The sequence below is a fragment of the Scyliorhinus torazame genome, chromosome 4 (genome assembly GCF_047496885.1).
Source record: "Scyliorhinus torazame isolate Kashiwa2021f chromosome 4, sScyTor2.1, whole genome shotgun sequence".
NCBI classification, from domain to species: domain Eukaryota; kingdom Metazoa; phylum Chordata; class Chondrichthyes; order Carcharhiniformes; family Scyliorhinidae; genus Scyliorhinus; species Scyliorhinus torazame.
The window spans coordinates 32,391,217-32,418,990 of NC_092710.1; the positions used below are offsets into that span (position 1 = coordinate 32,391,217).

Here is a 27,774-nt window from a genome sequence, read left to right on the forward strand (position 1 = left end):
TAAAAATGCCGATAGATCTGCTGAATTTATCTGCTTTTCAACTCTTCTCCTTTTTTTTCAAGTCTTTCTCCAGCTACCCTTAAACGCATCTATGATGTTCACCTCAAGCACCCCCAATGATAATTAACATGCACAAACATTCTCACCATCCTCCGGTGCAAAGGAAGATCTACTGAATTCCCAATTCCATTTAATCAGTTGCGGTCTTGTATTTATAGTCCTTAACTTGGGTCTCGTCCAAAAGTAGAAACATTGTTTCTATACTGAAGTTCGTAAACCCCATTAAAATCATAAAGTCCTCCATGGGGACGAAAAAGACGAGGTACATTCCACCTTTCATGCTCATTTCCAGTATCAACGTTGTACATGTATTTAGCACTTTTTCCAGAGGTTCTACACCCTCTTTTTTCACAGTACTCCAAGTGGATTTGAACCAAAGCACTGTGTAGGTTTAACACAACTTCCATGCTATTCAATTTTGTTCCGAGAGAACTTCCAATGGTGGTGAAAGTTAAGAATGAAAGGCCATAGATTTTATTTACACGCACTTGGGATGTGGACATTACTGGCGAGATCACTAGTTACTGCCTACCCCAATTACCTTTGAGAAGGTGGTGGCGAGCCATCACTGCAGTATATGTGGTGTAGATTCGCCCAGTGTCTGTTACGAAGGTGGACTCAGAATCTTGACCCAATGACAGTGATGGAATGGTGATATAGTTACAAATCAAGGTGGTGTTCCTGCGCATCTGCTGCCCTTGCCATTCACGGTGGCATAGGTTGCGGGCTTGGAAGATGTTATCGAAGGAGCCTTCGTAAGTTGCTGCAGTGCATCTTGTAGATCGCACACACTGCTGCTCAAGTGCATCAGCGGTGGAGGGAGTAAATGTTGAAGGTGACGGATGGAGTGCCAATCAAGCTGGCTGCTTTGTCCTGGGTGATGTTGATCTTCTTGTGTGTGCTGGAATGGTGCTCAAATGGCAGGTATTCATTCACATTCCTGACTTGTGCCTTACGTGGGGAGGATAGGCTTTGAGGAGTCAGGCAAGTTGCACTCCACAGAATTCCCAGCTCTTGTAGTCACAGTATTTACATAGCTGGTCCAGTTCATTTTCTGGTTACCCCCAGGATGTCGATAGTGGGGAATTCAGGAGACTCTTCCCACTGAATGTCAAAGGAAGATGGTTAGATTTGACCTGGTTGGAGATGGCCATTGTCTGGCACTTGTGTGGTGTGAATGACTACAAGATTAAATCAACAAGATTTGGAGCAGAGATGGAGAAACCTCACTAGATATGGGACTAGGATCAAATTCTAGTATGGTGCTTGTGGCAGATACCATGCAAAGCTGAGATTGGATAGATGGTTAAAAGTGCAACAGGGCATTGGAACAAGTGGATTATTGCTGGCATGGCGGACTAAATGCCTACACCAGGTTGGGGCCAAATCCTTTGTTTCCAGTGGTGTGCACCGACCCTCCAAAAGGGAACCCTACTTGAACTACTCCCGCGCCCTAGCCTTGCAACCCCACCTTTCTTTAGCATGGCCAATCCACCTAACCTGCATATCTTTGGACTGTGTGAGGAAATCCTCACAGACATGGGAAGGTGCCACTCTAAACAGACAGTCACCCAAGGCTTGAATTGAACCCAGGTCCCTGGCGCTGTGAAGCAGCTTTGCCAACCACTGTGGCACCGTGCTGACCTGTACCATCTACAAGATGCACTGCAGGAACTCGCCAAGGCTCCTCAGGCAGTAATTCCAAAACAAAGGCCACTACCATCGAGGAGGGCAATAGCAGCAAATACATGGGAACACAACCACTTGGAAGTTCCCCAAGTCATTCACATCCTGACTTTGAAATATATCACCATTCCTTCACTGTCGTTGGGTCAAATTCCTGGAACTCCCTCCCTAATTGCAGTGGGTCTACCTACACCACATGGACTGCAGTGGTTCAAGCAGACAGCTCACCACCACCTTCTCAAAGGCCATTCGGGATTGTAAGGGCCCTTCTTGTTTATTCCTGCTTCTTTCCAGACTTTTCCCGTATTTCCCCTTTGTTTTATTTTTTGCGATTACCATTTTGATCCACGGATGAGTAATGGTCCTGCGACTTCACTGCAGCCTGTATCCTGAAGGCAAAGCAGCCTGCAAATGGCCTGTACCTTTAAATTCAAACAGTGGTTTGCAACAGCAGGAGATTCAGTGGTGGCTCGATTTGATTGGCTTGGCTAATGGCCAATGAATTGGTCCAAAGGGGTGGCGCTCTGCCCGCTGGCAGGTGGTGATTGGATTTGGGCACACAGCTCAAGTTTTGTGCGCCACCAGGCTTGATTTTTAATTTCCCTTTCGATTCTGAAGGCTGGATGGCGGAATCTAACCAACTCACTTCAGGAATATCCAGTTAATTCTAGCCAAAAGGCCACTGGGAGAACCATCTCTCTCTCTGCAAAACTGGGTGCAAGTCGAACTCAGAATCTGATCACTCCCTCTCTGTAAAAAGAACAGGCTGATGTGAAGCAGAGACCAGAATCTGTTAACTCTCTCTCTCCTTAACAGGCTGATGTGAAGTCAGAGGTCTCTCCTGGAAAAGCTGTGAGTAAGGTATACTGCTGAACTACAAAGAAGATCATTACACACTGTAGACCGGAGACTTTAAACCACACTCCTACTGTGAAGAGAGTGCACGGAGAACGCATTAACTGAAGCAGGGACTCTGATCTTTTGACCTTAATCCTTAACATTTGTGCAGGTAGTGGGTGGGACTGAATAATAATAATTCATCTTTATTAGTGTCACAGTAGGCTTACATTAACACTGCAATGAGGTTACTGTGAAAATCCCCTCGTCGCCCGGCACTGAGGGGGAATTCAGAATGCCCAATGCACCTCACAAGCCCGTCTTTCAGCACTTGTAGGAGGGACTGGAGCACCCGGAAGAAACCCACGCAGACACAGGGAGAACGGGCAGACTCCGCACAGACAGGGACCCAAACCGGGAATCGAAACAGAGACCCTGGCGCTGTGAAGCAACAATGCTAACCACTGTGCTACCGTGCTTAAAGGGAGTTAGGTGTTAAACAACATTTAACCAACTGTATTCACTGCATATTTCATACTTGTTCTAGTTATAAATGAATTGTAATTGTGTCACCCGGTGACTGTAATTATTGGGCAGCCAAGGGCCAAAGATTTTGGGCATTTTTATACGAATTAGAGGTTAATTCACCTGTATTGTGACTCTGGGAGAAATGGGGCTGGAATTGATTGCGCATGTACCCAGGGTGTTGTAACAGGATGGGCAACAATCGCTGGCCTAGCTCAGCCAAATCTCCATTCCATTAAAAAAAAAATGTTTTTAATCTGACATGCAGGTATGATATTATTACAAACACTGGGATATTGGTTCAGAGAAGGACAGGATTGGCAGCTCAATATTCCAGGACACAGAGTCTTTAAGCGAGTGAGGGAAGGAGGTAAAAGAGGGACTGTCACAATTTTGATCAGGTAATCAATCACAACAGTAAGAAGGGTCAATATCTCAGAAGGCTCTTCAAATGAAGCCTTTTCAGTAGAATTTAGAAACCAAGAAATATGAATCTCATTGCGGGGAATGTTCTATAGGCCCCTGAACAGTCAGAAATAGAAGCACAGTTATGTAGGCAAATTTCAAAGAAGTGTAAAAGCAATCGGATAGTGACAGTGGGGATTTCAACTTCCCCAACATTAGCTGGGCAGTCATTGTGTGAAAGGTTTAGAGGGAGCAGAATTCTTCAAATGCGACCAGAACCTTTCAAGTTAGTATGTGTAAGGTCCGACAAGAGAGGGCGCGGTCCTGGACTTAACTTTAGGTATCAAAGCCAGGCAAGTGGTTGAACTATCAGCGGGGGATAATTTTACAGACAGCAATCGTAACTCCATTAGATTCAAGATTGTTATGGAAAAGAAGAAGGATGGGAATGAAGTCAAGGTTCTAAACTGGGAGAAGACAGATTTTGGCTGAATCATATCTGATCTTAATAGAGTGGACTGGGAGGAGACACTTTCAGGTAAATCAGTGACAGAACAGTGGGATGCATTCAAGGAAGAAATGGGAGTGTACAGGACCAACATGTCTCAAGAAAATAAAAGGGAGGAACCAAGAAATCCAGTGAACCCTGGATACCGAGGGCCATTCAGCTTTGGAAATAAAGAAAAACGGAGGCTTATGGCTGATATAGAGGGCTCAAAATAGCAGAAAATCTGAGAGCCAAACAGAATGTACAAGAGGGAACGTAAAAAGAAAATTAGGAGAGCAAAAAGGGAAAATAAAGAAAAATCCTAAGTTGTTTTACAAATACACGAAGGGTAAAAGGATAACTAGGAAAAGGATAGGGCCCATTAAGGCCAACAGTGGTAACTTATGTGTGAAGCTGGAGGACGCGCGTAGAGTTCTAAAAGAATAGATTGTGTCAGTATTCACTAATGAGAGGGATGGTGTATGTATAGAAATCTGGGAGAAGGGATTTATTAAATTTAAAGAAATTAATATAGGGAGAGAGGTGGTTCTCAGTGGTTGGCAGGCTTAAAGGTAGGCAAACTTCCAGTGCTAGATGAAATGTATCCCAGGCTGTTGAGTGAGGCATGGTAGGAAATAGGAGGGGCGCTGGCAATAACTTTCAATTCCTCTTTGGCCACAGGAAGGGCACTGGAGGGAGGACAGGAGGCTAGTTAACATGGTACCATTATTCAAGAAGCGAGAAAGGGACAAACCAGAAAGCAAGCGGTCTAACTTCAGTGATGGGGAAAGCATTGGAAGTAATTCTGAGACAAAAGTAATCTTCATTTGGAGAGGCAGGGATTAATAAAGAACAATGAACATGGTTTTGTTCAAGAGGGAGATAGAGACCCGAGTGGCGTGGTGCAATGACAATAATCTCTCCATCAATGTCAGTAAAACGAAGGAGCTGGTCACTGATTTCAGAAAGCAAAGTATCGCACACACCCGTCTGCAGCAATGGTGCCGAGGTGGAAATGGTTGACAGCTTCAAATTCCTAGGTGCACATCAACTATCCGTCCTGATCCACCCACGTCTACGCTACGACTAAGAAAGCATAACAGCGTCTACACTTCCTGAGGAAACTAAGGAAATTCGGCAAGTGCACATCGACTCTTACCAATATTTACAGATGCACCATAGAAAGCATCCTATCTGGTTGCATCACAGCCTGATATGGCAACTGCTCGGCCCAAGACCGTAAGAAACCAGAGAGTCGTGAACACAGCCCAGTCCATCACGCGAAACCACCTCCCATCCATTGACTCTGTCTACATCTCCCGCTGTCTTGGGAAAGAAGGCAGCATAATCAAAGACCCCTCCCACCAAGGTTATTCTCTCTTCCATCAGGCAGGAGACACAAAAGTCTGAGAACACGTACTAACAGAATCAAAAACATCTTCTTCTCGCTATTACCAAACTCCTGAATGACCCACTTATGGACTGAACTGATCTCTTCACACATCTTCTCAACTGAGCAGTACTGCACTCTGTATGCTTCACTCAATGCCTGGATCTATGTATTTACATTGTGTATTTATGCATGTCCTATGCTTTTTCATGTATGGAGCGCTCTGTCTGGTCTATAGGCAGAACAATAGTTTTCACTGCACCTCTATACACATGACAATAAATAAAATTCATGAATTGAATTTTTCAAAGAGGTGACCAGGTGTCGAGGATGAGGGCAATGAATTTGAATTTAATAAAGTCTACATGGACTTCTGCAAGCTTTTTGATAAGATCCCACATGGGAGACAGATTGTGAAGATGGGAGCCCATGGGAATCCAAGGAAATTTGGCAAAATGGCCTTTAGTAGCCTTGCCTTTATTTGCTGAGGCTTAGAATTTGAGAGCAGGGAGGTTATGCTGAAACTGTATAAAACATTGGTTAGAGTACTGTGTGCAGTTATGGAATCTACATTATAGGATGAATGTGATTGCCCTGGAATAGGTGCAGAGGAGATTTACCAGGATGTTGCCTGGATTGGAGAGATTTAGCTATGAAGAGAGATTGAATAGACTGCAGTTACTTCCCTTGGAGCAGAGGAGGCTGAAGGGGGACATGATTGCAATGTATATAATTATGAGGGGCATACATAGCTTAGACAGGCAGAAACATTTCCTCTTGGTGGAGGGATCAATCACCAGAGAGCATAGAGTTCAGGTAAAATTTAGAGGGGAAAGACGTTTTCACCCAAAGCGTGGTGAAAATTTGAAACTCACTGCCTAAAAGAGTGGTGGAGGCCCTCATAACATTTAAGACGTATTTAGATGTGAAATTGGATTAGAATACTTAATTGCTGTTTTTGACCAGCACAGACATGATGGGCCAAAATAACTTTTCTGTGCTGCAGATCTCTAAGACTCTATTAATCCCCCTACCCCTCAGTCGAGGATAACTAACAGTATTAATATCTGTACCCCCTGTAGCCATCTGGGATGGCCACGTCCCGATTACAAAATGGACACTTGCAAAGAATGCAGGGAAAATTGGACAACATCGAAAAAGCAAGCAGGTCTGTCTGTTGATTAGAGCCTTAGCTCTCAGACAGGACCGGTACTGCTAAGCCATCTACATACTAATGAGCCATCCCCAGGAACAAAAGGCAACATTTAGGTAAACAATGCTAAGCCAGACATCCGGGCGCCAGAGGAGACTAAAACAAGCAGACCAACGGCCACCTAGAACATGCCCAGCAACCAGGGAACCCACCCCTCTATTGGAGGAAAATTCGATAAGGACGATTGGGACTTGGCCCGCCCAAAAGCGCGCAAAGCCCTTTTGGGATATAAAAAGGACTCCCCAAGAGAGGATCACTCTCTTGGCCTCGGCTCTCAGCGAGGAGAGACCCGCCAAAGCTACTCCAGACCAAGTAAGTTCCAAGTCAACGCACGCTACGAGATAGACGCTCCTAGTTACTATCCTGTACACAGCTCGACCCAGCAGACTCAGAACCGAGCAACGGCCGTTGTTCCTCTGACTGAGTGGGCACCCGAAGCTAAGTGTAGGCTTTTAGTAATAGAACATAGAACAGTACAGCACAGAACAGGCCCTTTGAAACCAAGATCAAGCTATCCCACTCCCTTCATTCTGGTATGCTCCATGTGCCTATCCAATAACCGCTTGAAAGTTCCTAAAGTGTCCGACTCCACTATCACAGCAGGCAGTCCATTCCACATCCTAACCACTCTCTGAGTAAAGAGTTTGATATAGGATTTTAAGTCAAACAGCAGTCTTGCCAAATGTTGTTCGGCTGAACAGAAATGTACTGGATCTGCTCTTCTCCAAAAGTCTCTATACAGCTAAGCAAGTAATCTGTTTTGTTAACTTAAGTGGTAATTGAACTGCATGTTGCTTAATTGGAAATCATGGCAGGTGTAGACAGTAAGTTAATCTTTTCCTTTTGTTTAAGAACTGCTTAACTGATAATTGTAAAGCTATTTTGTTGATAGTGATAGTTTAGGTTGTAGAGTTTTATGCATGAGTAGATTTGACTGTGTGTAAATAAATGAGCATTGCTTTTGAACTTACTAACTGGTGTATCGAGTCTTCGATCAGTATTCGGTTCTGAACCTTGTGGTGTCGAAAGATACCTGACGACTCTTGAGCAAATGTAATTAAACAGAGCCAAATTAAGAGACAACAGCAAATTAGCAACATTTACTGGCGACATCTGACGGGACTCAACTTAGAAGTGGCCTAACCACTCCGAGAACACCGAAATATGAATTGAGAATCCAACTGGAAACAGAAAAACCACAAGCGTAAGAACAGCACTGATCAAGCCTCCGAGATTCGGAAGTGTGTTAATGCATGCGTACTAACAGGGATATGAGGTAAACCTGAGAGATTTTGTCGCGTAAGACTGTCGGGAGTTTTGTCGGCCGAAAATTAGCGTAAGCCATACCCGTGTTTACATCACCACTTTATCACCCCGTGTTCCAAATTCAGTAGAGCACCTCGATAGAGAAAATGGCAATGAAGGCAATGGAACGCCTTATGAACCCCCAGGGATTTGAGGTTGCAGCGACCAGCAGAGTAGGACAGTGTCCCGTTTGGGAAGATGAGATCAGGAAATATCTCAAAAGGGAAAGGATGTGAATTCTGCGCCAATGAGGAAACAGGTCCCAGGAGTATAGGACATACTTGGTGGGAGAACCTGTCAGAGATACACAAGAAGAGCTTGGGGAAAGCTTGCAAGCCGATGGTAATCGTGTCCTGTTTGGCACAATTGCGAGGCACAGAGGAGGTTGTTAGGATGCTCCGTAGAGAGAGATCGAGGAGAGAGACAGAGGTAGTGAGGTAGACGTGAGCGAAGTAGAGAAGGAGAATAGAGATTTTAAAGAGCAGTTAGCAGCAAGGGACAGAGAGGTGGATGATGCCAAGAGTCTTGTCTCACGCATTTGAGTAGTTTCCAAACGCAATACGATAAGGCCTACCAGGACACGCAATGTGCGGTCTTGGTAAGACAAGAGGCCGAGCAACAAGTTAAGAAATTGCAGAAACAGTGCAATGATTTGAAAGCAGCCCTACAAGCACTCCATACTTCCACAACAGAACAAAGGCAGAGCTCCGTAGACCACGCAAAGTGCCGGAAGCAACTTGCAGAATTGCAATCTCTGCTGTCCGTTCAAAATGGGTTTCAAAGCACATTTGGACCACAATTAGATCAGGAAAACGCCCCCGACTGGCAGGGATTGAACGAGACTGCCCATAGATACGTACATGGGACATGTACGCAGGAAAAACCCAAGAAAAGGAGAACACCCCAACCGAACAGGCAGAACATCCCCCCCCCCCCCCACATGAGCCCTGTAACCACACACCGCAGGGCCGCAGCAGAAGGATAAGCAGATTTCCTTTATACAACCCCGTTAACCGTGACCCAATTACGGGATGCGTGTGGAAAAATTACACCGTTCCTTCCCACATCAGGCCCCCACCAATTTCTCGCGAAAGTCAAACAGCAGGCTACCATGTACAGCCTCGACGAAAAGTTTTAAGCCTCAACCCTTCAGTCATGGCAGCCCTTCCCGACCCACAGAATGTAGGAGGAGGCACACTTCAAGAGATGCACACAGCGATCCTTGATGCGATCGGCTACAACAGAGGAGACCCTGTAGAAGGCCTAAATAAGTGTAGGCAAAAGAAGACAGAGCACCCCACAGAGTTTGCTGGACGCTTATGGATACATTTCACAGCAGTTTTCGGAGAGTTAGACTGCGCCCATTTGTCCCTAGATAATATGGCCAAATGGACTTGAATCCTAGTCTCTCACGCGACAGACACAGGACAGAAAGCTTGCGCAAATTACGACCCCTCAGATGAGGCCCACAACGAGAAATGGGCTTTGAAGAGATTGTCCCGCGCTTGGGAGCAATCAGTCCAAAGCAAAACCGCATTTATAAAACCCGATGAAGAGCAGGCAGAGATGAATCCAGTTAAAGCGCACCAGAATCCCGCAGGGGTAAATGAGGGCAGGAACAGCCCACCCCAGCCCAAAGCTCAGGAATGTTACAACTGTGGCCAGTTAGGACACTTTGCACGTGAGTGCAACGCGCCCCAAAAGCAGCAGAGAAGTCAACAGACAGGCACCCTCAGCAGGAATAGAGCAAAGCTGATCCACAGCGTTAGCGCCCGTTCAGAGAATGCCGACATGAACGGCACCGACTGACGGTGTTCGGATTCCCCAACCTGGGTCTGCAGCACCCTTTGCGACAAGTCTGGTAGACCGGTAGTGGCAGGCAAAGTTTGTGGACACCCCGTAGAATTTCTTTGGGACACAGGAGGGTCCCGCACCACACTCAATTCCTCCACGATGTTTCAGCGAGACACATGGCCCACAACAGACTCCATCACACTCAGCAGCTTTACAGGTCATTTACAACAGGGACGCATCACAGCCCCGGTGGCAATACAAATAGAGAACATCACAACTAAGCACCCTGTAGTTTTGGTTGATCTGCCCTCGAAAGCAGAACATATCCTTGGGATTGATTTCATGAGCTCCCATGACCTTTCTTTTGACCCAATTGACAAGTGTGTTTGGAAAATGGCACAGGCAGCACGAGCCCCCTCCACGCTCACAGTAGGAAAGTACGTAAACAGGATTAGCTCAGTAGGAGACTTCTGGTTTGACACTCGAGCCATTAGTGCAGACAAACAGGTTAGGGCAGTCCTGCAGGAACACAAAGCAGCATTTGTACAGCACAAGCACGACTGTGGCAAATTGGTTGGCTTTGTGAACATTACAGGTCCTGACCCTAAACCCCAGAAGCAGTACGGATTTCCCCAGGAAGCAGAGGAAGAAATCTCCAAAGTAATAGAGAGTTTGTTGGATCAAGGCGTACTCAGATCAGTAGACTCCACAAACAACGCATCGATTTAGCCTGTCAGGAAACCGGATGGATTATGGCGACTGACCATAGATTACCAGGAACTGAACAAAGTCACCCCAGCAACAGCCCCCACCATTGCCACGGGTCCCGAGACCATGCTCAAACAGGGACTCGTCAAAATTTTTTTCGGTTTTAGACATTAGTAACGGCTTTTGGTCCATTCCATTAGCTAAAGCGTGCCAGTACAAATTTGCCTTTACATTCCAAGGGCAACAGTACACGTGGACGTGCCTTCCACAAGGCTTCCTCAAATCCCCCTCCATTTTCCACCGACAGCAGGCAAATGGATTAGCAAAGTTTTCCCGCCCCGATTGATTGGTCCAGTATATAGACGACTTGTTACTACAGACAGACACAAAGGGAGAGCACATTTCGCTTCTCGCCAAACTCCTAAAAGAAATTGGTTGTAAAGTCAACCCCAAGAAGACCCAGATTTTGAAAGAGAAAGTGATTTACTTGGGAACAGTGATCACACATGGTAAACGCGAGATCGAGCAAAAGAGAATTGACTCGATTGCCAAATTGCCCCTTCCCCACAATGTCTCAGCCCTCCGGTCATTTTTAGGAGTGGTTGGCTCCTGCCGAAACCATATTGACGGTATCACCACTAAAGCAGCGCCCCTTTCCGAACTTCTCAAGAAGCAGGCACCTTGGGAATGGCTTCCACAGCATACGGATGCCGTGGATGCTTTAAAAAGAGCACTCAGCACAGCCCCTGCACTACAGGTCCCAGATCCACTTTCCCCATACGCTATTGAGGTAGCACGCACCGACCGAACCCTTTCGGCCGTGCTCCTCCAGGAACGCCATGACCAATTACGTCCCGTAGCATATGCCTCACGCGTGTTCGATCCTGTCGAGCAAGGATTTTCTGCCTGCGAAAGGCACCTGCTCGTAGTTTTTTGGGCAGTACAGTACTTCGCCTACATTACAGGACTCAACCCCATCACCATTCTCACTGAACAAACCCCAACACAGCTATTATTAGACGACCGACTTAAGGATGGCACAATCAGCCAAATCCACGCAGTCCGTTGGACCCTTCTTTTACAGGGACGGGACATTACAGTAAAATGAACCAAGACCCACACCTTCCTTGCCGATAATTTGCAGTATACAGGCACCCCTCATGAATGTGAGATCACCACCACAAAACAGAACATAGGGCCATTTATTCCCAAAACACCTCCCAGCAAAACAGATAGTACACCCCAGATGCCCCAGCCCACAGATACGTGCGCACCCCTGAAGATTTATGTGGATGGCTCCTCCACAGTGTTAAATGGAAAGAGAATTACCGTTTGCGGTATTTACGTTGAGGACGCGCAGGGACACGTCCTAGATGAGATTGCATTAAAGTTGCCAGGACACTTGGGCTCACAGGCAGCAGAACTGGCAACAATCGAATATATTGTAGACCACACTGAATCATTCCCGACCCCAGCAGACATCTATTCGGACAGCTTGTATGTCTGCAATAGTTTGACGGAATTCCTACCCCTCTGGTAAACGAGAGAATTTATTTCTGCGGACAGTGAACCCTTACCCTCAGCCCCATTACTCCGCCATACCTTAGAGACAGCAAAGGATAAAAAATATGGAATAATTAAGGTTTGCAGTCATCACCGTTCTTCCTCCCCTGGCAACGTTAAAGCAGATGCCCTAGCGAAGGCAGGCTCCAGGCATGGTTAATTTTGGAACCCCCCGAAAGAACCCAAGTACACGCAGTTCAGGTCTCACAGACCAACATTCAGGATTTAGTGAAGGCACGGAAAGAGGACGAGAAAGTCAGCAAAGTTTTAAAGGGTACCTTCCCAGCCCCTTTTGGTAAATACAAAAACACAATCACTACACACGACGGTGTGATTTTAAAGGATGGCATTAATATAGTTCCCAGCCAGGACAGGAACCAGATCATTTGTCAGTTCCATGACAATCATGGACACCCAGAAATTGAACCCACCCTAGCCCACCTCAGACTGCTCTGCTGGTGGCCTGATTTAAAAACCGATGTAACGCACTACATACAGAATTGCTTTATCTGTGCCCAGGACAATCCGGACAGATATGCGAAAAAGGCTCAACTTAGTGATACCCGCCCCGTTAATGGACCCTGGACAAATCTCCAGATAGATTATATAGGACCCCTACCCCCTTGCAGAAATGGTTATAAGTATGTTTTGGTGGACATAGACACCTTCACAAAATGGGTGGAAGCATTTCCATCGCGAACTAATACGGCCAAGACAACGGCTAAAATATTAACACATCACATCTTTACAAGATGGGGACTCCCCCGCAGTATAGAATCCGATCAAGGCTCCCTTTCCACAGTACGTGTAATGGAAAACGTCCTCACGATCTTCGGCATTTGCCAAAAGTTTCATATCGCACACCACCCCCAGTCAAGTGGTATTGTAGATAGGATGAACAGGACATTAAAAAACATCCTCAGGAAAATGGTTCAGCAGAATAACAGCACCTGGGATTCAGTTCTCCCATTTGCTTTCATGTTTATAAGAAACACGGTATCCACATCCACCGGATACAACCCCCACAACCTCATGACCGGATGCCCCATGAAAGGCACTGAGTATTTCTTCGGACTGGATTTGGCCAGCCCCGCAGTTGCAGCCCTCGCGCATGAAAATGCTGTACAACAATTGTCAGAGAACATAAAGGCGGCCCAACGCGCAGCAGCTGTGAGACTTGGGACCGGGAAGAAACAGAGCAAGGCTTGTTTCGACAAAACAGTACACGCCACTGAGTTTGCAGTAGGACAGCAAGTGATGCTTTCCCTACACAACCCCAGTTCATTCCTTTCCCCTAAATTCTTCGGACGGTACTCCATTTCGGACCAAGTCTGCCCCTCAGTACACATATCCCAATGGTAAGTCTGCGTGGTTTCACATATATCCAGCTCAAGGCTTACGGCTCGCAGAATAACCACACACCACATCCTGCTCGCAGCAACAGACGAACACGCCCCGCCCAGAGATGACATTTTCCTACCCTCCCCCAACCAGTCCAGCCCATCCCCAGACACGACTTCAACTCCACCCCCAGAGGCACGACTCCGCCTCTCCTTTCCTTCAACCAGCAGCGACAGTGATAGCGACGGCAATGACGACAGCCACAGCACACCACGTTATGACTATACCCCTGTACCAGGCCTCACTCCCAGCGAATCCGAGCATGATTCCACTGACCTGTTCGAGATTACATATATCAAAGCCCCTGACCCAGACCCACTGCCCAATGATTACGGATTGAAACCTAGTAGCTCCAACCTCAACACACTATTCTGGCACCGACACAATTCATTCAGGCTCATCCGTAATGATGAGATGAATCCCAATTCGTCCCAAGCAGCTTTAGCACCGTTACTACAGTCAAGAGTTTGGCAGCCAGGAGAAGATGATGATGTAGAGTCTGGCTCCCACCAAACGAATCCCTTTGCAACCCTGTTCACTATTGAGCAGTGAGGTGTCCAGATAATGGAGAAAAAAGGAACCGATGGAGAGATACGGAGTCCTTTCTGATGGAACTTGCACCATGTTTGTTGTATGTTTGTTCGCTAGTGCTAATGTTAAGTGTTGTTCGTAAACTTGAAACGTTTTCACGGCCTCCACTCCTTTAATGCCCCCTGGTAGTTAATGGAACAAGTTTGTCGACAGACACTACTCATCGCTACTCTCCTGATTCGATCACGAGAGGCGGCCCCCACGACGACCACATTCTTACCCGTTCTTGCCGGTTGCTCAGGCAGTGGGCAAACGGCATTGGTCCCCGCCCTGCCCGAGGACACCCCTCTGGTCAGCTACGCTCGGGTAGAGCACCAACTGCATTGATCACCGTCCTACCCGGGGATTGCACCCATTTCTTACCCGCCGCTGCCCAAACGCACCCCATTTTGGCAATTTTAGTTCGAAATTCTTTTGTTTGGTTTTGGCAACCCTTAGGTTGCTTCCGTATGCTATTTACATCCTAAAACACTAGGATGGTAGATCGCACAGGCTGCGAGACAGCTCGCACTATGTCAGTATTTTTCTCGGATGTCTTGTCCAAATATTTGGTTTAAAAAAAAATGAGGGAGTCACAGATGGTGACCAATTATAAAGGGAAATCGGCAACAAAGGACAGACTGACAGGCATACGAGATCTTAAGCAAGATAATAACAGATATCATGCTTGTGTTTCTCCGGAACCTCAGGAATCCCAGACGAAGACAAAGAAGACAGAAAGACGGAAAGATGAAGACGACCTCCATCTTTTTCACCTGGATCTTAGCAGGATCCCTTCAGTTGCGCGCGGACGCTACCCCCCTGACCCCTACTACACAAGCCGCAAATGATTCCCACCCCTGCAATACAGAGAACCCTGCGACAGCTAACAATACCCTTACCTGGTGTGATAAGTTTATCACCTGGTACTCACTATCATATGTAGTAGAAGCCCTCTTAGTACTGGCGATACTTTGCAGTGAGCCTACCACTCTCTCACCCCGGTATACAGGTTTAGGTCCCCCATTTTCGGATTTCACCAGACCCCCGAACCTATTGAGACGGATTAAAGTGCATCCATTTCTCCTTATGTATTCTGTGAAATAAAGAGATGTAAACCTGTGCCTGACTGCCAGGCCAGAGAAATTTGTGTGCTGCTATTTTGTACAGTTTAAGATGTTGTAGATTTTTGGATTGTTTGAATGAGGATAGTTTATTGAGAATAGTTAGAGGTTCCAGCTTTTTATTTTTCTGTAATGCATGCAGTAATGTCATAGCGCTCTGTAGAGTTTTATAATAATGTATGTATTTAAAATGATTTAGGTAAAATAGTGTTGCATAGGATAGGACAGAGTGGAGCCTGATTATGGGTGCCCTGTTTGGTCAGAGGACGAAGACGACGTAGTATTGTGATCCTTCACGCTTCGCGTTGAGGATCACAAGGAGGGTGTGTAGCCATCTGGGATGGCCACATCCCGATTACAAAATGGACACTTGCAAAGAATGCAGGGAAAATTGGACAATACCAAAATAGCAAGCAGGTGCAAAATCTGTCTGTTGATTAGCGCCTTAGCTCTCAGACAGGACCGGTACTGCTAAGCCATCTACATACTAATGAGCCATCCCCGGGAACAAAAGGCAACATTTAGGTAAACAATGCTAAGCCAGACATCCCGGCGCCAGAGGAGACTAAAACAAAGCAGACCAACGGCCATCTAGGACACACCCAGCAACCAGGGAACCCACCCCTCTATTGGAGGAAAATCGATAAAAACGATTGGGAAATGGCCCAATTAATTGGGGCCAAGTTCAAGGCCCGCCCAAAAGCGCGAGAAGCCCTTTTGGGGTATAAAAAGGACTCCCCAAGAGAGGATCGCTCTCTTCGCCTTGTCTCTGTGAGGAGAGGCCCACCAAAGCTACTCCAGACCAAGTAAGTTCCAAGTCAACGCACGCTACGAGATAAGACGCTCCCAGTTGCTATCCTGTAAACAGCTCGACCCAGCAGCCTCAGAACCGAGCAATGGTCATTATTCCGCTGACTGAGTGGGCACCCGAAGCGAAGTATAGACTTTTAATAATAGTGATAGCTTAGGTTGTAGAGTTTTATGCATGGGTAGATTTGACTGCGTGTAAATAAATGAGCATTGCTTTTGAACTTACTAACTGGTATATCGAGTCTTTGATCAGTATTCGGTTCTGAACCTTGTGGCGGTGTCGAAAGATACCTGGCGACTCTTGAGCAAACGTAATTAAACAGAGCCAAATTAAGAGACAACAGCAAGTTAGCAACACCCCTTACACTGAAGGTAGCTGACAGCATTACTCCTCTCACATGGAGGGTAGCAAAATATTAATTATAAATACCCTTCAAACTGAGGGTAACCGACAGCATTAATGGCTCTGCTTTGTTGCATGCTGAGGGTAACTGACAGGATTAATCTCCCAAATCCTTCTCACCAAGGGTGTGACAGAATTAGCCCCGAAACCCCTCGATCTAAGGGTAACAGCATGAATCCCCGTGCATCTCACACAGAGGGTAACTGACAGTCTTAATCCCCCCATAAAGGGTAACTGACAACTTAATGCCCCTTCAGTGCACTTGAGGGGAACTGACAGTATCAATCCCCATGCTCCTCACACTGACGGGAGCTGACAGCATTAATCCACTGATCCACATGGAGGCTAACTAACAGTACTATACCCAGTCTATCACACAGGGAGTAACTGAATGTTAAACCTCCCCGACATGCCTCACACTGAGCGAGAGAGAATTAACACCCCCACTCCAGTCCCTCACACAGAGGGAAACTTACAGTATTAAATGCCAGGTCTCACACAGAGGGTAACTGAGTACTAATCCCCCTCAGACTGGGTGGAACTGATAGAATTAATTCCTCACCTACAGTCCCTCAGACAGAAGCTAAGTGATAGTATTAATTCCCCTACACCCAGTCCCTCACACTCATGGAAACGGACTGTGGTAACCTCGCCCCTACTCCCTCACATTCAGGGTAAAGGACAGTATTAACCCTCAGCCGCGCTCAGATCGTAATTAATAGTTTTAAGTCCCTAGTTCCTCAGATAGGAACTGACTGTTAATCCCCCAATCACTCACTCTCAGGCGAACTGACAGTGTTAACCCCTCAGTCCCTCCTCAGGGTGACAGGTTTAACCTTCCCAGACCCTCTCTCAGGTTAACAGACAGTGTTAACACTCCTCGCCTTCCAGTCCTCACTCAGGGTAACCGAGTGTAAAGCCCTCAGTCCCTCACTCAGCAAAACAGGTTCTATTAACATCCCCAGATGCTCACTCAGCGTAACAGTGTTAACCCCCCCCCCCCCTTGGGGGGGCCCCAAGACACACACACAGAGCAACGGACAGTGTTAACCTCCACAGGCCCTTACACTCAGGGTAACTATCAACATCCCCATCCCTCATTCAGAGTAACTGACAGTGTTAAACCCCTCCCAGTCCCTCATACTCAGGGTAACTTCATAGAATTTGCAGTGCAGAAGGAGGCTATTCGGCCCATCGAGTCTGCACCGGCTCTTGGAAAGAGCACCCTACCCAAGGTCAACACCTCCACCCTATCCCCATAACCCAGAAACCCCACCCAACACGAAGGGCAATTTTGGACACTATGGGCAATTTATCATGGCCAATCCAACTAACCTGCACATCTTTGGACTGTGGGAGGAAACCGGGGCACCCGGAGGAAACCCACACACACACGGGGAGGATGAGCAGACTCCGCACAGACAGTGACCCAAGCCGGAATCGAACCTGGGACCCTGGAGCTGTGAAGCAATTGTGCTATCCACAATGCTACCATGTTGCCCCATAACTGAAAATGTTAACCTCTCCAGTCCCTCATTCAGAGTAACTGACAGTGTTAACCTCTCCAGTCCCTCATTCAGAGTAACTGACAGTGTTAAACCCCTTCCAGTCCCTCACACTCAGGGCAACTAACAGTGTTAACATATCCAGTCCCTCACACCGAGTAACTGAGTGTTAACCACCCACCCACCCCCTATCACCCCACACCAACCCCACTCACTCACACTCAGGGTAACTGACAGTTTTAACCTCCCCATCCCTCTCACTCAGAACAACTGACAGTGTTAAACTCTACCTCCACCCACCACCCCCCCCCCCCATCCCTCCCTCTCACTGAAGAACTGACAGTGTACCTGACCAGGCACCGGAATGTGGCAACTAGGGACTTTTCACAGTAACTTCATTGCAGTGTTAATGTGAGTCTACTTGTGACAATAAAAGGGTGAGATCGGGGCAGCACAATAGCACAGTGGGTAGCACTGTTGCTTCAAAGCTCCAGGGTCCCAGGTTCGATTCCCAGCTTGGGTCACGGTCTACGCGGAGCCTGCACGTTCTTCCTGTGTCTGCGTACGTTTCCTCCGGGTGCTCCGGTTTCCTCCCACAAGACACGAATGATGGGCTGTTAGGTGAATTGGATATTCTGTATTCTTCCTCTGTGCACCTGAACAGGTGCTAGAATGTGGCGACTAGGGCCATTTCACAGTAGCTTCATTGCAGTGTTAATGTAAGCCTACTTGTGACAATAAAGATTATTATTATGTGAACCGCCCCAGTCCCTCACTTAGAGTAACTGACAGTGTTAACATCTCCAGTCCCTCATTAAGGGTAGCTGACTATGTTAACCTCCCCAGTCCCTCATTCAGGGTACTGACAGTTAACCTCACCAGTCCCTCTCACTCAGAGTAACTGACTGTGCACCCGAACAGGCGGCGGAATGTGGCAACTTTGGGCTTTTCACAGTAACTTCATTGCAGTGTAAATGCAAGTCTACTTTTGACAATAAAAAGATTATTGAGGCAGTACAGTAGTACAGTGGTTAGCACTGTTACTTCAAAGTTCCAGCGTCCCAGATTCGATTCCCAGCTTGGGTCACTGTCTGTGTCGAGTCTGCACGTTCTCCGTGTCTGCGTGTGTTTCCTCCGGGTGCTCTAGTTTCCTCCCAAACGATGTGCTGTCAGGTGAATTTTATATTCTGAATTCTTCCTCCGTGCACCCGAACAGGCCCTCACGCTGAGTAACCGACAGTGTTAACCTCCCCAGTCCCTCACTCAAGAGTAACTGACAGTGTTAACCTCCCTGTCCCTCACACTCAGGGTAACTGAGTGTTGACATCCCCAGTCCCTCACTCAGGTATCTGACAGTGTTAACATCCTCAGTCCGTCACCCTCAGGGTAACTGAGTGTTAACCTCCCCAGTCCCTCACACTCAGGGTAACTGACAGTGTTAACATCCCCAGTCCGTCACCCTCAGGGTAACTGAGTGTTAACCTCCCCAGTCCCTCACACTCAGGGTAACTGACAGTGTTAACCTCCCCAGTCCGTCACCCTCAGGGTAACTGAGTGTTAACCTCCCCAGTCCCTCACACTCAGGGTAACTGACAGTGTTAACCTCCCCAGTCCCTCACCCTCAGAGTAACTGAGTGTTAACCTCCCCAGTCCCTCACCCTCAGAGTAACTGACAGTGTTAACCTCCCCAGTCCCTCACCCTCAGAGTAACTGAGTGTTAACCTCCCCAGTCCCTCACCCTCAGAGTAACTGACAGTATGAATGAATCCGCACTGCCCCTCCGCTCTCTCACTGACCTGCTGCCGCTCTCTGCCAGAGGCCCCGCTGACCGGAGCCTGGGCCTGAGCTGGCGGATATATCGGGCAGCCAGGCCGGGCCTCCTCCTCCTCCAGCTCCTCCTCCTCTGGCTCTTGTTGCGGCTGCTGGATCACCACCTTCACCACCTCCTCCTGCTGCTGCTCTTCCAGCTCCTGTTTGACGGCGCAGGGCGCGGCCAGGCCCAGAGCTCGGCCCTGCTGTTGCTGTCTCCTCCTCCTGCGCCTTTCCTCCTCCTCGCCCACCGCTTCCAGCCCCCCGACTCCAGGTCCCGGTCCTGCCCGGTGACACTGCGCCGCTGGCCCACTCCGGTTCCCCGCCGCCGCCATGTTGATCCCAGCCTGGGGACCAAACACATACACAACACAGACAAACGTCACGGCCCGCGGCCCCGTGAATGCTCGCTCCCCACAGCGCGCGCGCGCGCCTGGACCAACGGCTTATTCGTGGGGGGGGTAGGGACGCGGGCTGCAGGCGTGCTGGCGCGCTCGCCCCCTCCGCCGCGCGCAACACCTACTTTGTACGCCGTGGCTTCGGTGCGCATGCGTCCAAAGCAGCGGCGGCCCGGACCCGCCCCCTCTCGGCTGCCCCGGACCCGCCCCCTCTCGGCTGCCCCGGACCCGCCCCCTCTCGGCTGCCCCGGACCCGCCCCCTCTCGGCTGCCAACCCTGAAAGGTCAGTGCGCATGCGTGCCCCCCTCAGTCCAGCGCCTTGACTGACACCTGATGTTGATTTGATTCATTATTGATGTGTTGGGTAAGCTGGGTCTGCGATGACTGTGTTTACTGTGATGTAGCAGAGAGAGAGACAGGCTTCCAACACTTGAAGAAATGCAACTCTATTTTATTAAACTCTTAACTATTAAACATGCTTGAACTGTGGGTTGACACTATGCTGAGTTGACTGGAGACCTGAGGCTAACCTGACCAGACTATCTTACTACCACATGGTGGATAGTTGTTGCTCACAGGCTCTGATTGTCTCAGAGGCTGCATCCCAAGAGAGCTGGAAAACTAGTGCCCCCTGGTTATATAGTGGCCATGTCCTGTCTGGTGATTGGCTCCTGTGTTCTGTATGTTCATTGGTCATCCTTTGTGTCACTCACTGTCTGTCTGTGCACCATCATATACTTGTGTGTATATTATGACAATTATTGTCACACATATTAGCATACAGTGAAAAGTATTGTTTCTTGCATGCTGTACAAACAATGCATACCATACATAGGGAAGGAAGGAGAGACTTCAGAATATAATGTTACAGCTATAGCAAGGTGTGGAGAAAAGATCAACTTAATCTGGACATACTAACACTCACGCCCCCTCAACCCGTCATCGCGCATGCGAACAAAGCCGCACAGGTCACCTCCTCTCCCACCTCAGCCCTGCTCGTGATGGTCGGTGAAGATTAGTAGAGTTACGTTCTTCCCTCTTGTTGGTTCCATCACCACCTGCCCCAGACCCAGACTTCATTGCCATGTCTTTTCCGGACTCGGGGACCAATTCCAGCAGTGACGGTGCTCCTGAGCTACTCTTTGTTGACCGATGATGGTGTTCAATATGCTGGAGTGGGATTGAGCCTTCTGCCCAGTAGCGATTTTGTTCCCAAATTCCACCCCTCCCTTACATTCACATGGTCCATCTTCCAGCTTGGGTCACTATCTGTGCGGAGTCTGCATGTTCTCCCCGTATCTTTGTGGGTTTCCTCCGGGCGCTCCGGTTTTCTCCCACAAGTCCCGAAAGACAACCTGGTCCATTACTCCATCACCCTCAAACCTTAATCCCTCCCAATGGAATTGCAGTAGGTGCAACAACTGCATCTATACCTCCATCCTCCTCACTTCCAAAGGGCCCAACAATCCTTTCTGGTGATGCAGCAATTCATTGCACCTCCTCCAATTTGGTCTGCTGAACTTGCAGCTCCTATTGCGGTTTCCTTCACATTGCGGAGACTAAACACAGACTGGGTGACTACTTTATGAAATATCATCGCACTGCAAATAAACATGGTGCCAACCTCCCGGTCACTTGCCATTTTAACTCAGCATATGGCTTTCATACCCACATGTCTGCCCACAGCCATCTGCAATGCTATATTGATGCCCACTGCGAACTGGACAAAGAACACCTCATCTTCCGATTGTGCACTTTGCAGCTTTCTGGACTCAGCATTAGATTCAACAAATTTGGACTGTGAACTTTCCCCTCCATCTTGACTCCCTAACCTTTTGTTCTATTATCCTTGTTTGTCCTAATATGCAACTCCCCTCTGCCACAAGTATCCCTTGTGTTAGGTTTACTGAACATTGAGCTTTAATATCCAATTAACACATTCTGAGATCCTACCTTTGTCACTATTTTTTTATTCATTGTGCCAGCATTTATTGCCCATCCTTAATTGACTTTGAGGGGACAGTTAAGAGTCACCACATTGCTGTGAGTCACTTGTAGGCCAAACCAGGTAAGAATGGCAGTTTTCCTTCCCTCCAGGGCATTTCTGAACCAGATCGTTTTTTCCGACAATCGCCAATAGTTTCATGGTCATCACCAGATTTTTTAATTTCAGATATTTTATTGAGTTTTTCATTCCATCACCTGCCCTGGTGAGATTCAAACCCAGGTCCCCAGATCATTATCCTTTGTCTCTGGATGACTTGTCCAGTGAAAATACCATTATGCCACCACCTCCTCAGTCCATAATGGCACCTTCCGGGGCAGGTCGGACCTGTATAAGAAGGATGGGTTGAATATAACCTCGAGGGGCACCAATATCCTGGCTGGGAGGTTTGCTAGAGTCAGTCTGGAGGATTTAAATGTATATGGCAGGGTGTGGGAACCAGAGCGTTAGCTTAGAAGGTGTAATAACTGAAGGGGAAATAGAGAACAAAGATAAGAGAACAACATCATCCTCACGCAGAGCAAAATAGGTGACGAGCGTGAGAAGGGAGGTGGTCAATGCAGGACTGAGAATGTTCTACCTAAATGTGCATAGTATATGGAACAAGGTCCATGAGCATGTTGCGCACATTTAAATAGGTCGATGCGATGTTGTGGGCATCGCAGAGACATGGCTGCAAGGGGATCAGAGCTGGTATCAAAATATATAAGGATATGTGTCCTATCGAAAGGACAGGCAGATGGAAAAAGGTGGTGGGGTTGCATTGTGTCGTCGTGGCCGAGTGGTTAAGGCGATGGGCTAGAAATCCATTGGGGTCTCCCCGCGCAAGTTTGAGTCCTGCCGACTACGGATATTCATTTAGGGGCTGGTTTAGCACAATGCTAAATCACTGGCTTTGAAAGCAGACCAAGGCAGGCCAGCAGCACGATTCAATTCCTGTACCAGCCTCCCCGAACAGGCATCGGAATGTGGCGACTGGGGGCTTTTCACAGTAACTTCATTTGAAGCCTACTTGTGACAATAAGCGATTTTCATTTCATTGTTAGTAAGGAATGAAGATAAATTAATAGTAAGGAGTGATATAGGATCAGAAGGAATACAATCTCTGCAGGTAGAGTTGAGGAATCTCAAAGGTTAAAAAGACCCTGATGAGAGTTATGTACAGGCCCCCTAGCAGTAATCAGGATGTGGGGCAGAAAATATATCAGGAGGTAGAGAAAGCATGTTAAAAAGGCAGCATTACAATAATCATGGGGTCTTCAATATGGAGTAGAATTGGGAAAACCAGGGTGGTAGTGGGTCTCAAGAAAAGGAATTTGTGGAATGTCCAGGATATGTTCCTTTTGGAGCAGCTTGTGACAGCCTAATAGGAAACAGGCAATTCGGGATTTGATGATGTGTAATGAGGCAGACTTGATTAGGGAACTTAAGGTGAAGGAATCCTTAGGGAGCAGGGACCACAATATGATAGAATTTACCCTGCAGTTTGAGAGGGAGAAGTTGCAATCAGATGTAATGGTATTACAGTTAAATAAGGGTAACTGCAAAGATACATGGGTGGAGCTGGCAAGGGTTTAGCGGAAAAGGAGCCTAGCAGGGAAGACAGTGGAACAGCAATGGCAGGAGTTTTGGGGGGTTATTCGGGAGGCACAACAGAAATCAATCCACAGAAGTAGGAAACATGCTAAGGGGAGGACAAGGCATCCATAGTTGACAAAGGAAGTCAAGGGCAACAAAAAAGCAAAAGAAAAAGCAAACAAAGTGGTGGGGATTAGTGGGAAGCCAGGAGATTGGGAAGCCTGTAAAAGCGAGCAGAGGACAACTAAAAAAACAATAAGGGGAAAGAAGATGAAATATGAGTGCAAGATAGCCAGTAATATAAAAGACGATAGGAAGAGTATTTTTCAACATACAAAAGGTAAGACAGAGGCAAAAATAGACATCAGACAACTGGAAAACGTGACTGGAGAAGTAATAGTACGAAACAAAGAAATTGCAGAGCAACTGAGTTACTTTGCATCAGTCTTCACGGTGGAAGATGCCAGTGGGATGACAGAGCTCCAGGGAATAAGGCGGCAGTGGTAAGTGCAGGCCTTCAGTCAGGAGAAGGCTCTGGGGAAACTGAAAGGTCTGAAGGTGGATAAATCACCTGAACTGGATGGACTACACCACAGCGTTCCAAGAGAGCTAGCTGAAGAGATTGTAGAGGCATTGGTGGTGATCTTTCAGGAATCACTAGAGGCAGGAATGGTCCCAGAGTACTGGAACGTTGCTAATGTAACCTGTTTAAGAAGGGAGGGAAGCCGAAGAAGGGAAATTATATGCCGGTAGCCTGACTTTGGTCATTGGTAAGATTTTAGAGTCCATTATTAAAGGTGAGACCACGGAGTACTTGGATGTGCATTGTAAAATAGAACTGAGTCAATACGGCTGTGTCAAAGGGAGGTCATGTCTGACAAATCTGTGAGAGTTCTTTGAGTAGGTAACAAGGAAGTTAGACAAAGGAGAACCAGTGGACGTGATTTATTTAGATTTCCTGAAGGCCTTTGACAAGGTGGCAGCAGAGGAGACTTTTAATTAAGATAAGAGACCATGGTGTTAAGGATAAGATCCTGGTATTGTTGCTCTCTTTATTTGGTTCTAAATATGGCGGTCAATATGGTCGCCTTCCTTAATTCTAATTACGTTTGCTTTAGAGTCGCCAGGTATCTTTCGATACTGCCACAAATTTCAAAACTGAATACTGATCAAAGAGCCGGTACACCCGTTAGTTAGTTCAAAATCAATACTATTTATTTACACACACAGCAATATCTACTCATGCACGAAATAGTACAGACTAAACTATCACTACTGCTAAAGCCTATATTTAGCTTCGGGCTACCACTCAGTCACAGAAACAATTCCCGTTGTTCAGATCTGAGGCTGCTGGGGTCGAAGTGGTGAAGGGGAACAGCTAAGGTCATCTGTCTGGTAGCGAGCATTGACCTTGGACCTACTTGCCTCTGATGTAGCTGGTGGAAGGGTCTCTCTGCTTTGAGAGCCAATTCCAAAAGAGCGATTCTCTCTCGGGGCCTTCTTCTTATACCCGAAGGGGCTTCGCGCGCTTTTGGGCGGGCCTTGAACTTGGCCCCAATCAATTGGGCCGTATCTTGATCACTTGTATTGATCTTGACCAATAAAGGGGTGGGTGCCCTGATGGCTGAGCGTGTCCCAGGTGGCCGTTGGCCTGGCTTTGTTTGTGCTTTCGGTTTGGGGAACTGGCGCCTCGAGGTCTGGAGCCAGATCGGGTACTTGAGTATCTCCCCTTTGTTCCCGGAGATGGGCCATCAATATGCTAATAGACCTACAGTTTCAGTCTCGCCTGGGAGCTGCGGTCCCAATACATGTACAGGCTCTGTGCCTGCTTGCTATCTTAGCATTGTCCATAGTTCCCTGCCATCTTTGCAAACATCCATTTTGTATTCTGGAAGTGGCCATCCCAGATGGCTACAGGCCCTCCTTGTGATCCTCAACGCGAAGCGTGAAGGATCACATTACCGCGTCGTCTTCGTTCCCCTCCCAAGTCGGGCACCAATAAGCACCAACAGGCTCTACACTGCTCTGTCCTATGAATTGAAACTTTCACCGAAATTATTTTATGTACATACATCATTATAAAATTCTACGGGGCGCTATGACGTTCAGGCATGCATTACAATATAAAAAACTGGAACCTCTAACTGTCCTTAACTAAACTATCCTCAATCAATCAAAATAATTTACAACATTTTAAACTGTACATTAGCAGCAACACAGGTCTCTCTGGCTTGGCAGTCAAGCACAGAGTTTTATATGTCTTTATTAGAACGAAACGAACACACAAAAAAAACGGATGTACTTTAATTCACTTAAAGGGGTTGGGGGGGGGGTCTGTTGAAGTCCGAAAATAGGGGATCTGAAGGTGTATACCAGGGTGCGGGAGCCTTTCCTTCACCATTTCCTGAGTCTAGGGGTCTGAACGACACTGCAGAGTATCGCCAGTACTAACAGTGCTTCCACAACGTAGGACAGGGAATATCAGGTGATGAACTTGTCACACCAGTTTGGTGTATCGGTAACTACCTTGGTAGACAGTGTATGGCAGGGGTGGGAAAAATTCATGGCCTGTGTGGTAGGGGTCAGGGGGGTAGCATCCGCGTGCAACTGGAGGGATCCCGCTAAGATCCAACTGTAGAGCATGATGGTTGTTTTCATCTTTCCTTCTTTCTTTCTTCTTCTTGAGGCTTCTGTGGTTCCGGAGTTCTATGGACACGAGCATAATTTCTGTTATTATCTTGTTTAAGATCTCGTGTGTCTGTCTGTCTATCTATTATTGCCAATTACTCATTATAATTGGTCACCATCTGTCACTCCCTCATTTTTTTTTTAGGACAAATATTTGGGACAAGACATCCGAGAAAAATACTGACACAGTGCGAGCCGCCTGGCAGCCTGTGTGATCTACCATCCCAGGATTTGAGGATGGAAGTAACATCTGGAAGCAACCTAAGGGTCGCCATAAACAAACAGACAAGTTTTGAACTAAAAGTGCCAAAATGGAGTGCCTATGGGTCGCGGCGGCTAAGAATGGGTGGAATCCCCAGGTAGGATGGTGATCAGTGCTGTATGTGCTCTACCCGAGCGTAGCTGACCAGAGGGGGGTCCTCAGGCAGGTCAGGGACCAGTGCCGTTTCTCCACTGCCTGAGCGAGCGGCAAGAACGGTAAGAATTTGTGGTCATCGTGGGGACTGCCTCTTTTGATGAAGAGTATGATTGATTGTCCATGGACAAACTTGATCCATTATCTGCCAGTGGGCGTTAAAAGAGTGGTGGCGTGGGGCCATGAAAATTTTAAATTGACAAACAACATTTAATCTTCACAGTAACAAGCAAACATACATGACAAACATGGTGCAGGTTCGATCAGAAAGGACACCGTAAATCTCCATTGGTTCCTTTTTACCATAATCTGGACATCTCATTGCTCTAAAGCGAACAGAGTCGCAAAGGGATTTGTTTGGTGGGAGTCAGACTCTATGTGATCATCTTCTCCCGGCTGCCATACTCTTGACTGGAGTAGGTGCGCTAAAGCTGCTTGGGGCAAATTGGAGCCCATCTCATCATTCCGGATGAGCCTGAATGAATTGTCTCGGTGCCAGAATCTTGTGTCGAGGTTGGAGCTGCTAGGGTTTAATCCGTAATGGTCGGGCGGTAGGTCTGGATCACGAGCTTTAATGTACGTTATCTCAAAGGGGTCGCTGGAATCATGTTCGGAATCGCTGGGAGTGGGGCCTGGTGCAGGGGTGCAATCGTAACGTGGTGTGCTGGGGCTGTCGTCATCGCTGTCGCTGTTGCTGTCGCTGCTGGTTGAAGGAAGGGAGAGGCGGAGTCGTGCCTCTGGGGGTGGAGTCGAAGTCGGGTCTGAGGATGGGCTTGACAGGTTGGGGGAGGGTAGGTATACGTCATTCGTGGGTGGGGCATGCACATCTGCTGCTGCAAGCGAGATGTGGTTTGCATAGTTGTTATGCGAGCCATAAGCCTTAAGATGGTTTATGTGAAACCACGCAGACTTGCCATTTGGATAGGTGATCTTATACACAGAGTGGCTGACTTTATCTGAGATGGAGTACGGTCTGGCAAATTTGGGGGAAAGGAATGAACTGGGGTAGTATAGGGATAGCATAACTTGCTGTCCTACTACAAACTCGGTGGCGTGTACTGTCTTATCAAAGCAAACTTTGCTTTGTTTCTTGTG

At 47.5% G+C, this 27,774-nt stretch overlaps 1 protein-coding gene and 1 non-coding gene across 9 annotated transcripts in view; one reads left to right on the forward strand and one right to left on the reverse strand.

The window, feature by feature from the left end:
• The window catches only part of zfp91 (ZFP91 zinc finger protein, atypical E3 ubiquitin ligase), a 154,759-nt gene extending 134,670 nt beyond the window's left edge, over window positions 1-20,089 (reverse strand). For 2 of the 8 annotated variants that reach the window (XM_072498147.1, XM_072498146.1), the window contains exon 1: window positions 19,583-20,089. In XM_072498147.1, coding sequence (XP_072354248.1) covers window positions 19,583-19,930 — 348 coding nt within the window. In that variant the 5' untranslated portion in view covers window positions 19,931-20,089. The remainder of the gene's footprint in view (window positions 1-19,582) is intronic. The other 6 variants (XM_072498145.1, XM_072498144.1, XM_072498149.1 and 3 more) reach the window with 4 other exon arrangements.
• A 2,676-nt stretch (window positions 20,090-22,765) lies between these two features.
• Window positions 22,766-22,847, forward strand: trnas-aga (transfer RNA serine (anticodon AGA)). Its single transcript has one exon. It is a non-coding gene; the product is annotated as a tRNA-Ser (tRNA).
• The last annotated feature ends 4,927 nt before the right edge of the window (window positions 22,848-27,774 follow it).